The sequence below is a fragment of the Triturus cristatus genome, chromosome 9, assembly GCF_964204655.1.
Source record: "Triturus cristatus chromosome 9, aTriCri1.1, whole genome shotgun sequence".
NCBI classification, from domain to species: Eukaryota; Metazoa; Chordata; class Amphibia; order Caudata; family Salamandridae; genus Triturus; species Triturus cristatus.
Window position 1 is genome coordinate 407,610,184 of NC_140592.1, and position 15,605 is coordinate 407,625,788.

Sequence of the window (15,605 nt, forward strand, 5' to 3'; positions counted from 1 at the left end):
ATAAAAACAAATGGACCAATGCAGGTTACTGGATTTTTGGGCATTCATTGAGAGCAACCAGGAGTAGAACTACGAAGCCTGCCTCCCCATTAATGGATTCACTCTGCCTTAGCCAAACCAGTGTCCACTATAGCATGATTCTTCCGCAGTGGTGCAGGTAGTGGTGACTGAAGGATCTGGTGATGAGGTGTGACTCCTCACTTCCTGTTCCCACGTCTTGTAACACCGCATCAGCATAATGCAACCTAATACTGCTAATAAGCTATTTTGTGTCAAAATACATAAAGTTATCAGAGATGCCTATTTTGGCCCTCATTTTTTTTATGTTGTAGTGGGTAAATGGAGTGCCTTGCTGTGTAGGGCAACGTTTCACCCTACCACAGCGGCTTTGTAGAATTACTTCAATATTCACAACGCTTAATCCTTTTTACTCAAATTTTTTCCGATTTACTTTTACCATCTTTTTTATGATTACATCCACATGTAAGGTGTCATGCTCTTTCCCAGCTTCAAATGCTCACAATGTGCCCATCCAGACCTCTATCGAAAACACGATGGAAACGCACGATTCATCCATAGCAGTGATCCTTTATTAAAAACCCCCAATGCATTTTGAGATTTGCAAGCTCTTCTTCAGGGGTAACTGCAAGTGTTAAAGTCTCCATTACTGAATTGATCTGCATTTAACATGCGTAACAAACAATTCATACTGTTCATATTACATCAGTTAGCCACAGTTCTCATGCTGTAATACACAATGAAATAAAACCTTTTGTAATGCCAATTGTCATTAAAATAATATCTTGACTCCGTCACAAAGCGCATTCCCAAATATCCAATTGATTTGATTAACAACCTTCTCGACCCCGTTGAAACTCCCCAAATAAAAATCCCAGATATCCGCCCACTTTCCTGCAAACTTTCAAAAACCCTTTGTGCCCTCTCTGTTTCCCTAACCCCAAACCTACTTTACATATTCACGCTATATTCACCCGTTCTCTGCAGCTACATACTTTCAAATCTCACTCCTCTTCCTTACACTCATTACCTCCTCGTAAGTCTTCCTCGCCACATGAGTAACGTAGTGAGCTTCAGACTATATTCGGAGTATACTCAGAGTAATGAAGATTACCAGTAAGTAATCGGGGCATCCTCATTCAACAAGGCCCCATCATGCTACAACTATTCACGCTACTCTCACACAAAAACTTCACTAACTCATTCCTAACACGCTGCAACTGTCTTAGTCACAAATCTTCACATACCTGCTAAAGCTGCTTCACTGCCATCTCGACATCCTTTTCTTTAACAGACTTCCTTCCCCCAGTTAACCATGTATTTTTAAACCGAAAACCACTTCTCAAACCCTCCCTCATTGGTACACACTAATTCAACTGCTGCCTCCTTTGCTACAATCAAAGTCACCAAAAACTGCTTTTCCCATAAGCCACTTAATTCCTATTTCTAACGTGATAACTAAATGAATACAAACAACAAAAAAACGATTCCTGTAACTAACTCCATGTAGATTTGGTAACATATGTGGACCAACACGGTTACTGAGACTTCCACAAAAAATGCTTTGGTGATTCTCAATCTCGTTATGCGTAACTGCTCGCTGGAACGGTGTTTTCACCGTGCATGTGGAATTCACAAACTGTTCAAATAGTCCTTATTATTCCGTTGGGTGCAAGCCATCTAGAGGGCAATGATTCATTCAAAACATCAGACGATGACTGGATGCACTCCCTGTTTTTGCGGCTGGGGTAGGGTGAAACGTTGCCCTACACAGCATGGTGATATTGTCTATGTGCCACCGGGGCAAGGCACAAGCCCAGCATGCACGCACTCTGTGATGGCTTTGGAAAAGTAGAGATGAACAGTGAAAAAAGGGAGTGCATCCCGTCATCGTTGATGTTTAAAACTGAGTGCCTACCTTACTGACCGAACTACGCAGAGTGAAGCTAAAATGCCACTGTCCAGATTTTAAGATCTCTTTGTTGTCTTTGTTATTTGGCAACCCATTTTTACTATTTCCATTTTAACTATAAATATGTGCTCCATTTGATGTATGCCAAAAGAATGCATGTTCGAATCTGGCACCTATTGGGACCCAAAGATGACCCCAAATGTTACTATACAGCTTGGGTGCAAGATTTTCTAAATTTTTGAACTCTGGATCCGTGTTCTGCTATTAGGCTGCCTTTTGGCTAATTAGTGGTTCTTCAGAATTACTTTGAACTCTCCTACACGGGGTCTGGGTTTGTTAAAGGAATACAGATGCTGGGACTCTGTTCTCGTCTGGTTCTGGTTCAACCTTCGGTACCACACTTGCAAACTCAGTAGGCTGAAGAGTGAACTCCTATACTTCCTGTTCCCAAAATAAATAAGTTGTGCTACACGAGGTCTAATTTCCTAAAAACTCACCACCCAAACATCAAGGATCCCTAATCCCACAACGGAATTAGTGTTTGTAATAATCCTGGTGCCTATAATGGTCCGGACATGAAGTTTTATTGGTGACCTAGGGTATGATCACCAGTGTCTTTTTAGGGAAACAGTTTAAGGTCTCTGAAAGCCTAATACTTGTTAAGGATCCAACTTGTTGTAATCTCTTTTAGCAAAACATTAATTTGTTTCTATCTTTGTGCCTATTATCTGTCTTTATTTTTTATTTTCTTGTTGATTGGCTTGGGCCTTTTAAATTCTTAATTTATTGAAGGTAATTATTTTACACTTACTACTCTGAGGAAGGTCTTGCTGTTTGAGCCACACCATTAAGGGTGCACCTCTGATTATTATCAGAAATTGATTTACTTTTATCGTTAGATTGTGTGGGTCTTGTGTATGCTCAGACACAGCACTCCTCAAGACTTCCATCACCCATAGCTAGGCTATAACAGATAAAACCACATCGGAATCAAATGACCCTCATCAGTTTAAAAATATAAATCCTGATAAAGACACAAACAACCACAAATTAAAATGGCCTTCAAAGAAAGTAAAGTGAGAAAGAATGAGCCATTTCTATTTATTCCTGAAGTGCCCAATACAATGTAAGTTGTTTATACAAGATAGCAGCAGAAAAGACTGTTATAATTTTGTGCCTGAGTTTTGTTTAGGGACGCCACTAGAATATTGTTGTTTCTTCCATTACATTCTCCAATTGTGTGTTCTTGGATTAAAAGTGCAGGGTTTAGAAGCCTGTTTTAGGTCTCATCTAATTATTTTATACACTGTAGAGAATCTGGGAAAACTTAAATCCTAATTCTTTTTTGACAGTGTTTAATCCCTTCACTGGTTGGTGAAATGGCTGGCTCACAAGAGTCTTGGCCAGTATGTACTTATCTCATGTTTATCAACAGACAGAGAATGGGTATGACCCTTTGATACATTAGTCTCCATTTGTAAAAGCCAGTATTGATATTAGATCAACTTGCAAACACCCCAGGATGTATACATTGAATGCAAGGTATAGTGACCAGTACCCCAGCGATGAAAACATGACACAAAACGTTCCATATACCAAGATCCTTCATAGCTTCAAGGGCCTCACTGTTATGTGTAATACCTTCAGCTAATCCTGGCTTTTTATCCTAATTCACTTTACCGCTGGGCTTTTTGAGTCTATAGTTACTAAGTTACTATGTTAACAGCAACATTTCAAGTCCTACAATATAATGTGATGTCTGTTAAAAGGTCAGGACATACTCAAAGGGAGACATTTGCCATGGGGACACTTGGCAGCTATGAATGTCCACTCAACAGCAGCCTCACCTTAATGTGTTGCAGAAAAGCAGTGGCAAGCATGCTGAAAGCTTCAAGCTTAGGGTGCTTTAGAATGCAGGGCTACAGATGAATGTGGTGTAATTCAGAATTGTAAAGGTTTCACAAGGTATTATGCTTTTGGCAGAAGTTGACCACCCGTACATAGTAATAATATTGAGTTATGAGTAGATGAATGATTTCCCCCCCTCTCCCAACATTGTCCAGGGATTTGTATTTCAAACCAGTATAGCACTCTTTTTAAGTCCATAATAGTAACGTAAATCCGACAGACTCCGGACAGAGTGAGTGTGAGAGGTAATATGATGAGAGTGCAATACACATACCTTCTATGCTTAAAATAATCTAACAAAAGTCCAGTGGGAAGACTCTACATACCCTGCATTACTCCTTTCCATTAAATGGGTGCTTTTTTTCAGCATTCACTGCAAAAAACATGTTTTGTAAACAGTGGAAAAACACAGTTTGCAGCTGGATAAACATTGAAGCATTGATTTTAAGAAAACACTGAAAAAACACCATAAAATCCATAAAAGTAAACACTGAAAACAGGACAGACTAGCAATCTGACTACCTGCACCAGTCTGATGAGATATTGCTTGGATCTTTTTACTGTTCCTGAAAATTATTTAAATTCCATGGACTAGTTAAAGCAAACACATCTGCAAGGAAGTTTGTTAATGCTGTGAGCATCGGTAGTAATGTCATTTTCTCTCCTAAATCTCTTTCAGAAAAATGGCAGAAGTTCACATCATTGGGCAGATAGTTGGAGCCAGTGGTTTCCCCCAGCACAGCTTGTTCTGTAAATGGGGCATTCACACAGGTCAGTCCAGTTTGTTTTGTTTTCTCAAATATTTAAAGCATCTTGAGTGTTCTATTTTAAATATATTTGCTGGTTTATTTGAAAAAGTTGTTAGACCTGTCATCCTTTGGATGGTCTCCTCCTCCCCCCCCCCCCCCCCCAACCTTTTGCCTGCTCACCTCCTCTTTTTTTTCCTGTAACTTTTTGTTGGCCTTAGGACTCTGAGCACTTTACTACTGATGACCAGTGCTAAAGTGCAATTGCTTCTCCCCTAAACATGGTGACATTGGTGTATACATGATTGGCAGTCCCTTGTTAAGTGGTATACCATATACCCAGGGCGTGTAATTGTGATTCTCCTATTAACATGACTAGAGAATCTGGATTTCATTAAAGACACGGAGGCTAACATTATGCATATTACTTTTAATGCAGCCGCATACATCATAAAGCACAAAAGTTCCAGAGTAGAACGTTAACATAAGATAAAAGGCATGAGACCATAACAATCAGCCTCTTTTAAATCTAGTGCGTCTGCAGCACTGGTTGTGCCACCCACACAATTATCCTTTCAAACCTGTCTCAGGCCTGCAATTGCAAGGCCTGTGTGTGCAGTTTACTGCTGCTTGGATTTGGCATCTAAATCCACTTTCCAAGCCTTAAACTTAGCTTTTACTACACACAGGTCACCCCTAAGGTAGGCCCTAGGTAGCACTAAGGGCAGCTTGCCGTGCAAGTAAAAGGCAGGTTATGTACTTGTATGTTTTACATGTCCTGTTAGTGACAAATAGCTACATTCATTTTTCAGTACTGTGAAGCCTACTCACTTCGTAACTAACATTGGGAATTCCTTAATACACTTTAAAGCTGTAATTCCCGATTAAAAAGGAGTGGCTACATCATGTTTCATATCTTTGGAATGGTCTGTGTGCCTTGCAGCCTGTCTCCAGTACCCGTCTAGAATGGGTGACGGCTACACTTTGTGCATTCTCTCTAGACTGCCACAAACGCAGGAAGGGTGGGTGTGACACAACTCCTCTACATTCTGATAGCTCTTCCTGGGCAGTTAGAGGGAGCGGACACACCTGAATAGGCTGTGTCCTGTTGACCACACAAAGGTCTGATTACCCCCTACAGATAGCCTAGCAGACATGAATGTGCTGAAAGAGGGCCTGTGCACTTAAAGGGCCTGCTTTGAAGTCACCCCCGCTTCAAAGGCAAAACTGGGTATAAGTACTGGGGCTCTGACCCTACCAAGACATTACCAAGACATTACCCTTCTGTATCTGTGATGATCTCTGCTAGAAGTAAAGACTGCTGTGCCACAGAGATTGCCTATGTGAAGTAAGTTTGTGGTGTTTTAATTGTGCTACTGAGTGTATGTGTTGCACAAATATTTTGCACATTGCCTCTTCAGATAAGTCTGACAACCCTCTGTTAGCTTGGCACAGAGTAATCTTTTAGTGTGCTGTCTAGCATACCCTGACTAGGTTTGTGGTCCCTACTTGGACAGGGTGCATACCTCTGCCAACTAGACACCCGATTTCTAACATTAAGAGTTGACCCAGTTTCTTAAACTGCTACCAAATAAACCTCAGAATACCGACCTGTATCTTGCCAAAGTTACTAACATTTTCTTGCTATGGATTGTCCAGTCTAAAAGGCATATCATTATAGTTCAGTGGCATCATTTTAGATGTTAATTAAGAAAAGAGGACATTGTATATAAATTTGCTCTGCTGTTCTTTTCCTTTATTTGAAATGCTTTTGCCAGCTTTCCTTTCGTACAAGATCCATAAAAATAAATAAGGAGTACCCTGTTTTTTCTAACAGGAAGGAGATGGAGAGGAGTGAACTTGGGGTAGAAGGGGGTGGATTGGTAATCTGTGGATTGTAAAATATAGGCATCTGACAGTGGCAACACAGAATGAATCCAGACTGGTGCTTGGCAGTGGCTACCTGAGGACTGGAAAAACGGGCAGGGGAGCAAGATTTTCCAGTTTTTATATTTATATTTTTTTCGGTGATGTCTTGATGCAAGGATTGCCTGTGGCAATTTGTCTGAATCTCAGTACATACAGTAGCCATCTGTCTGAGTAGAGCTTTAATTTGTATTGTTAATCCCATGGCCATTTGTGGTGTGAGGGCGTCTATATTTTGTCCCTTCCTTTCAGGCTTCCCTTAGGAATCTTCGTTTGTTAAAACCAAGACTCTTTGACTTTGTTCTGATCAGTCTGTAGAGATTTACCCAGAATGTGCCCTTTTTCACTGTATGTAAAAGACAAGCTAGTCATAAAGTATTGCAAATGTCTTTTTAACTTGGACATTATTAACTCAAGCGTTGGTATATTTGCAGCTTGAGTATACTAAATGTTGTTGCCTCTCACTGTGAGGTAGCTAACTGAGCCGATCTTAAGATACCTGCAATTGTCTGTTTTCAGCAACTCCACGATGTAGGGCAGTGATTCATTGCCTACCTCAAATAGACCTAGACCATGACAGGTCATGCCATAAGTTTATGATGCCGCTTATCACGTCTTCCTTGGTCATTGTCTTTATGGTTTTCTTCAGCCATTTTTATCTTCACTTTCCCTGATGGTATTCCAGATTATTGAAATCAATAATGCTTCACGGAAATGGGGTTTTGGACAAATCTGATAAATGCGGTTTGTTGCCGACTGGATTTTGCCTTTATTTCCAGTGTCTGTCACTGAGATTAGATTAGAGATAAACCTGATCTTGTTCTTTGCTGCGCAAGGTCACTGATGCTTGATTTATTTGTGACTCCAGTTTTTGGTAGTCCATACCTGTTTCCAAGTTGGCTATTGCTGTACAGTTTTGTATGTTATATTTGCCCTTTAAGAAGAGACTTTAAAGTTAGACAAGATTTCCTGTTGAGGTGTCCTAGGATAAGATTTCAGCCCCAAACAGATGACTCTCACCAACTTGGCCTGACAGCTAGAATTTATCTACTGGACTATATTTCTAGATCGAGATAAGAATCTAGGGATTTCCTTGGCTGCTGTTTTGGCCTTATTTGTAGTCTGCTTCATCAAGGCATTTCACTCTCTAGTGCCCAGTCCCTAACCAATAGTCTCCTGGGCAGATTACCAGTCTCCTGGGCAGATTACCACACAGTGAACTGCACTTCTTAGCAGCTTGGCATACTAGATTGTTGAGAAACCGTGCCGAGGCCCATAAAAATATGTTCATGGCATGTGTAGCAGTAGATCAGGGGTCTCCAACCTTTTCTGTAGTGAGAGTGTTGGACTTGGCCCTTTTTCCCTGAATTTTTTCGTTTTTGTAGTGTTAAGGTGCAGGTGCTCCCTTCACCCAAGATGGCTGCCACAGGCCCCTGCTACTGCAGAGTGGTCTTTCATAGTAGCACCCTAGCTGCCAGGAGCTGGCTGGAACCCCACAACAATGTTGCGACACCAGCCCGCCTTTTTGTCCCATAGGTAGAGTGGGGAAGCTCCTGGAATGTGCTGGAACCTTCTAGAAGGGAGGTGTGGTTTTTCTTTTGCCGCCTTGGCTAGAGGTCACCTGACCTAGGGCTACTTAAGTGAGGGAGGGAAAATTTTGTGGTGAGTTGGCCATTGGGGTGAAGCAGAGCTGGAATAATCCACCAGGAGTGTAAGCGGTATTGCCTAGCCAGGGACTTATGCCTCTGAGAGTGACAGGATTTAGGTGCTGCCTCTTAAGTGAGTGAGGGACCCTGTGAAACCCACTGATCTTGCCCAGCAGTAGGAGGACCCAGAGACTCTCTGCCCAGCCTGACTAGGAAGGATCTAGTCGCCCTCTCCATCCCTACCCCCTGTAACAGAACCCTCTTTAAGGGCGCCAGATACATCTGCGCCAACAAGACTTCATCTAATATCTGAGAACAAGAAACTTGTTTGCAAGAGCTGAGACTGCGTGTCCAGACGGACCCTTAAAACTCTATGCAAAGCAGATTACCGAACCACCGGGGATCGACCAGGTATTAGCGCTGTGACCCCTGCGCTCCCTGACCTGGTCTGGGACCCCCGGCAGCGTGCTCTGCTGAGCACATACCCCCATCCTTAATTTGAGCACCCCCCTGTGACGTCGACGCCAGCGCGCTCACCGCCGCGGCCTGGAGGCCGGAGGAAGTGCCCTGCAGAGTCGCGAGGCCCGCGGAGAAGCCCGGGGCCCCGTCGCTGCCGTCGCAGCTGTGTGAGGAGAGTCGCGAGGCGGAGTTCCCCATCGTCGCTGGATCGGACGCCGAGATCGAGGTAAGCCCGGAGGCTGGGATTGTCCCGGTGCGCCCCCTACTGGTTGGGAGCCACACCGCACCCTCAGCCCGGGTCCCCCTCTCCGTGGGAGCTCCCCGTGTCATCGCGCCGTAGAGACCCCGCCGAGGGATCCCTTCTTGGTGCCCCCCAGAACTGCACTGAAGCGTGGTGCCCTACGAACTGCACCGGGGCCCGCGAGACGCGCTCTGCGAGTGTCCGACTAACTGCTCCGTGTACACCGGGACTGCCTTGAAGTGCTCCCTACGATTACTTGCGAGTAGCGCTCTGGGATTCAGGTTGTACATGGATGTGCGCAATATCAATAGTTACGAGTAGCGCTCTGTCCGGCATATTTCAGATTGATGCACGGAATGCCAATAATTACGAGTAGCGCTATGTTATGCATATCTCATGTTGATGCACTGAATACCATTAATTACGAGTAGCGCACTGTTATGCATATCTCATGTTGATGCACTGAATGCCAGTAATTACGAGTAGCGCACTGTTATGCATATTTCATGTTGATGCACTGAATGTCATTAATTACGAGTAGCGCTCTGCTATTCATGTTTACGGTTAACGTGCTAAATGCCCATGGTTACGAGTATCACCCAGTTATTTATGCTCCGTCCCGAAGTGTAGGTGGCCCCGTTCATTGCAGGCAGTACGGATATCACCCTTGAGTGGCAGCTAGGGAATAGCCCTCTTTGATGGTCTCTGTATGACATGCACCTTGCCAAGAGTTGTGGTATCCACTTATGAAAATGTACTGTTGCCTCGTGAATTGCATCTAACTTGACCTACTGGGATAAACTTGAGCAATTACATAACTTTTACGGTGTGGCGTCACTTATTGTGTGTGTTCCTCGTCGCGTGTGGAGTGCGTGTTGTATGGTTGCTTAACACACAGTCCACTGGTTGCCCGACCGGCTCATGCCACGTTACCGCCCCATAGGGCCTGGAGACCCCAGGTCCTACAGAGAGCTACTTCTGCTCAAAGAAAGTCTTCCTGAGCTACTAGCCAATTTTATAACTGTAAAACAGTGACAGCACTATGACCACCCTAAGCAGGATTATCAGTAGTTATCACCCAAGTATTCCAGGTGCGGTTACCATCAGAAATGCCAGGAAAACATTCATCAATATAAAATGCCTCCACCTGACTTATGAAGTAACATTCAAATCTTGACATGCCCTACGGCACAAAGTACAACAGTAGGTCTCCCCAGCTTAACTTGAATTATAATTCATCGGTTTAGTTTCTGAAAATGCACATTTTTCTATCAAATAACACTTTCCACTTTGGGCAAACAAACTCAATTTTCCAGAAGAAAAGCCAGAAACCATATATCAGTCATGACCATTAATGTTCCAGGAATAGGTAAATGCAGGCCAGTCATGCTCCTAGTATATAAATGATGGCTGCCGGTATACCACAACTTGACCAAAAATACCCAAAATAGTACAGGATGACCAGTATTATGCCATAGGCACTATTATGCCAGGAACGGACACAATTATATCAGAGATAACACCCTTATAATGGGGGCTAGCGTACACATTTGCTGGGGCTTGACACCAGGCGTAGCTTTCAGGAAACAATAGTGTTTATTATGAACGCACATAAATGCTGATGAGTCTCTTCATTTGCTCTGGTCTGGATCATGCCCTGTTCTCCTCAGGTCTTGAGCTGATCATGCACCCAACTGTCACATTTTCACTCTGACTCCTGCAGTCCCACACTTTGGTGGGTCAGCACTGATTACTTTGCATCAATCAATCAATCAATCCTGGAATTTATATCGCGCACTACTCACCCGGAAGGGTCTCAAGGCGCTTGGGGGAGGGGGTCTGCTACTGCTCGAACAGCCAGGTCTTGAGCTGTTTCCTGAAGGCGAAGTGGTCCTGGGTCAGCCGCAGGTGGACGGGCAGGGAGTTCCATGTCTTGGCCGCTAGGTAGGAGAAGGATCTTCCTCCGGCGGTGGCTCTCTGGATGTGAGGGGCGACGGCGAGGTTTGCGGATCGTAGCTGTCGGGTGGGCGTGTAGAAAGTCAGGCGGTCGTTGAGGTACCTTGGGCCCAGGTCGTGGAGGGATTTGTGTGCGTGGGTGAGGAGTCTGAACGTGATCCTCTTGTTGACAGGGAGCCAGTGCAGGTCCCTCAGGTGGCTCGAGATGTGGCTGCGTCGGGGGGCGTCCAGGATGAGACGGGCGGAGGCGTTCTGGATACGCTGAAGTCTTTTCAGAAGCTTGGCTGTTGTGCCGGCGTAGAGGGTGTTTCCGTAGTCTAGTCTGCTGGTGACGAGGGCCTGGGTGACAGTCTTCCTGGTCTCGGTCGGGATCCATCTGAAGATCTTGCGGAGCATGCGGAGGTTGTGGAAGCAAGATGAGGAGACAGCGTTGACTTGGCTGGTCATCGATAGGGAGGAGTCCAGGATGACGCCCAGGTTGCGTGCGTGGTCCGTTGGCTTGGGTGCGGTGCCCAGGGCCGGGGGCCACCAGGAGTCGTCCCATGCGGAGGGCGACGGTCCCAGGATGAGGACTTCTGTCTTGTCCGTGTTCAACTTCAGGCGGCTGATGTTCATCCATACGGCGACATCTTTCATCCCTTCGTGTAGGTCGGCTTTGGCGGTGTCGGGGTCTCTGGTGAGGGAGAGAATCAGCTGGGTGTCATCGGCGTAGGAGATGATGTTGAGGTTGTGTTGGCGTGCGATGGCAGCGAGGGGTTTCATGTAGATGTTGAAGAGAGTGGGGCTGAGCGACGATCCTTGCGGGACGCCGCAGATGACTTCGGTGGCCTCAGAGCGGAACGGAGGGAGGCGTACTCTCTGTGTTCTGCCGGAGAGGAATGAGATGATCCATTCCAGAGCAGTCTGCCTACTTCTTTCATGGTCCACTGGTCACACACATGTTGTGATTTCTAAAGCAGGGACTAGAACATTGTCAATCTCCTTGTGGCTTAGTTATATTGAGATTGGATACAGAGTGTCAAGTGGCAGGCCCTATACGCAGAGACAGTGTGTGTTTGAGTGTTAGTATGAGTTACTGCCATAGGTTTTGGTGGCTGTCACTCTAAGGGTCTTGAGATGAGCAGTGCTGCCTTCTTTAATAGGCACCTACTCTCTGAATTTTATACTGGGCTTGACTTCACCACTGAGCGCTACTTTGAAGGTACTGGCGAGCTACCAGTAGCTCCCGATCTACTCGTTGGAGACCCCTGCAGTAGATACACATGCTGTTCATGCTCTTGCCATCAAGTGTTGGGCTCGGACGTGTGCAAGTTTTTTTTTTTCTCGAAGATGCCTCTTGAGTCACACGGTATGGTGACTCCTCCTATTATTGGTAATGCCCATGGGAGTTGGATCCAGTATTAGATTCTCTTGTTTACTGCTGTCTGGTTCAGCCGTGTGTCTATAGAGCTCCCGGTTAATGCTTTGTAGTTTTAATCACCTGTTGTTTTTAGGACATTCTTCCATTCCCGTTGGCTAAGACAATCCTAGTTTGCCGCACTTTCGTAGTCGTCACTACTCTTGTTGGGCTCAGCGCCTAGGTTTTCTTCGACACCCCTCTTCGGGGCCCGTGCCCCCCTTTGGACCTTTTTCCGTCCTCTTCCTTCTCCGAGAATGCTGAAACTGTGATGGAAAGAGGCCATTTCCAGTAGTATTGCAGTGCCATTCAAAATATCCCTGGACTAACCTTCATCCAGTTTGCAACCTATGTCTGTCTCCCTAGCACAAGAAGACTATGTGCTTCACCTGTTTCGCCTTTCGCTCATAAAAGACCTTGTGTTGCCAGCGGGACCAGCGTCTTGCTCGATGAACCGTGATACAGAGCCCAGAAAACTACACTTCAGACCTACTCTGCGACCTCAATGTTGAGTAGGAACCAGAGCTTGGGCTGGCAGGCTCTACACTGCCACCCCAGCTAAGTTGCCACTCTGATTTCAATGCAGAGGAACTCCAAGAGTCCCAAACATGTAAGACATCGACCATGAGTTCACCATTCCTCCCTCCACCACCTAACTGTCACCGAACTGAAGACGAGCACTGCCCTCGAGGGGGCGGGTCCTGAAGTGCAGTGTTATGCTTCTGGGCTGCCACTAGCTGAAGGCCATGGTTGGCACAACACCTTCAGTGCTGGCATCTAAAGCACCCACAAAAACCACGTCTGTGCCAAAGACTCCATCAATACCAAAATCTCTCTGCACAAACAGGGCAGAAAACCCCATTGGTCCCTAAATGCTCAGCGTTAAACCTCCATCCTCTACCGCACATGAAAAACAGGAGCAACCCATCCTGCAGTGTCTGCAGGAGGAGCTTGATGCAAGATTCTCCCCTCCAAGGGTTCAGGACTCTCAAGAGGAAGTTGATTTTTGAGGAAGCACTGGCCAAGACCAAGAAGCATCAGGACAGGGGCACCTGCCCACTTCTTTCTAGACCTCATCCTCCTCCTCTCCCTTTCCCCCCCCCCCTTCCCTACCCACCTCTTCTGTTTCACCTAATCCACAGGAATCCCCTCTGCATCATTCGCCAAAAGGTTCCCCACATTCATCATTCCAGGTGGTTTGGGGACAGGTATTTTGAAAGCTGCTCCTGACACAATAAAGGAGTCAGTTAAGGTCCGATTAATCATATCGGCTCCCTCCCAGGTGGTCACAAAATGCAAAGCCTTCCCTTTAGAATCGCCATACATCTGGTGCCAACTCCCACCAGACTTCCTAGAAAGCACTGGTGACTCTCCTCTCCCAGAAATAGAGGGCGAGACAGTCGATTTGGCTGGTAAGCAAGTTGGTGCCCAATCAGCGACTCAGTGGCGCATTGCCAACTCAATTGTAGTGCTCTCCCAGAGCGATCGAGCCCCCTGAGATGAGATGGAGGCACTCCACCAAAATCGCCAGTAACAATAGAGGAAACGCAGCCGTGAGTTCGTATCTGAAGGGAAGATTATCTCCAACACCACTATTAGGTGTGCCCTTGATTCTGCAGACACTGCAGCACAGGGTACAAACTCCAGCGTCCTTATCTAGCACTGTGCCTTGCTTTAAGCCAGCGGTACTGCAGCATCTGACCAGCCTTGCCTTCGCTGGGGAGCATCCTCTTCGGACTACAGGTGGATCAGATGCTCAAAGATTAAGGACACAAACTGCGAAGCCAATAGGAGCTCTTCAAACACCATCACCCAGATGCATATCCCAGTCTAGAGGGGATTCCAGGGTCACCTCACCCAAGGCATCTACTGGGTCACAGCAACAACAGTCCCCGGGGTTAAATCAGAGGAGGCTACAGGGTGATGGGCAGAGGAAAGAGTGATGTGACTAAAAGAGCCAACCCTGATAAACACTGACTTGGTCTCCCACTCCCTCCACCTGTCAGGGGAAGACTGCAGGGGTTTTACTCATGTTGGAAGGAAATAACCTCTGGTCTGTGGGTATTCTCGATTTTTGGGCAGGGTTACTCCTTAGAACTCACTGCAACACCAAACATCCCACCCCGCAAACCTTCCCTGTCTCCCCAAGAACATCAGCGGCTCCTTCAGGAAGAAGACAAGGCACTCCTTCGCAAAGGAGCAATAGAGCTTGTAGCACCACACTAGCGCTGCAAAGGGTTGTACTCCCTGTACTTCCTTATTACCTAAAAAGGATGGGACACTCAGACCTACACTGGACCTCCGGCTCTTCAATAAATACTTCTTGTCACAGCACTTCCACATGGTCATGTACTAGGATGTTACCCCTCATCTTCAGCATCACAATTTCATGACTTCCCACAACCTGAAGGATGCTTACTTTCAAATCTTGATCCACCCTGCACACCGCCAGTACCTCCGGTTTGTTGTAAGTGGCCAGCTTTTCAGTTCAAAGTGCTGCCCTTCTGAGTCACTTTGGCCTCCTGGTTTTTCACAAAGTGTCTTGCCGTGGTTGACTGTCATCTCAGGAGGACCAGCATCCATGTGTTTCCTTACTGGGATGGCTGGCTGATCAAGAGCATAAACAAACAAATGACTGTGCTTGGCACAGACCCCGACCACCATAGACCTTTTGCACAGTCTAGGGTTCACAATCGACACACTGAAGTCCCATCTGCAGCCCCGACTGGTCCTTCCCTTCCAGGGAGCAATTCTCAACCCAGTCACCTTGAAAGCATACCCAGACAAGCACAAATCCAAGTCCTCCAATTATTATTGTCCCTTTTACATCCAGACCGGCATAGGATGGTCATGACGGTCATGCGCCTTCTTGGCATGATGGCCACCTGTATAGCCAAAGTACCCTATGCAAGACCACACATGCGTCCACTGCAAGAGTGCAAAGCTACACAATGGTCACAAGCAGAGGGTCACTGGGAAGTTCTAATTTTGAGTTTGGACAGCACCCGTTGCTCCCTGTGGTAGTGGAACGGCAACAATTTGTTGCAGGGCCAGCATTTTTTGCACCCAGTGCCGCAAGTGACCATCACCGTGGATGCTTCTCTCACTGGATGGAGGGCGCAGCTATAGCTCTTGACCATACAGAGTATGTGAACACCCCAACAGCTAGGGTTCCCCATCATTTCCCTGGGGCTTCTGGCCATACAGTTATCTCTCAAAGCCTTTCTCTATCACATTCTACACAAGTTGGTCCTCGTCCACACAGACCACATCACCGCCATGTATTTCCTCCAGGAACAGAGCGACACACAGTCACAAACGTTGTCAACGCTAGCACAGGGCGTTTTGCGGTGGACACTCTATCTGAGTCCTTTTACTGGAGGAGTACTACTGGGCC

General features: G+C 46.1%; 1 protein-coding gene across 1 annotated transcript in view; it reads left to right on the forward strand.

Moving 5' to 3' along the window:
- The window catches only part of B9D2 (B9 domain containing 2), a 117,768-nt gene that overhangs the window by 13,917 nt on the left and 88,246 nt on the right, over positions 1 to 15,605 (forward strand). Inside the window, exon 2 of the mRNA XM_085625279.1 lies at positions 4,518 to 4,609. Coding sequence (XP_085481405.1) covers positions 4,522 to 4,609 — 88 coding nt within the window. The 5' untranslated portion in view covers positions 4,518 to 4,521. The remainder of the gene's footprint in view (positions 1 to 4,517; positions 4,610 to 15,605) is intronic.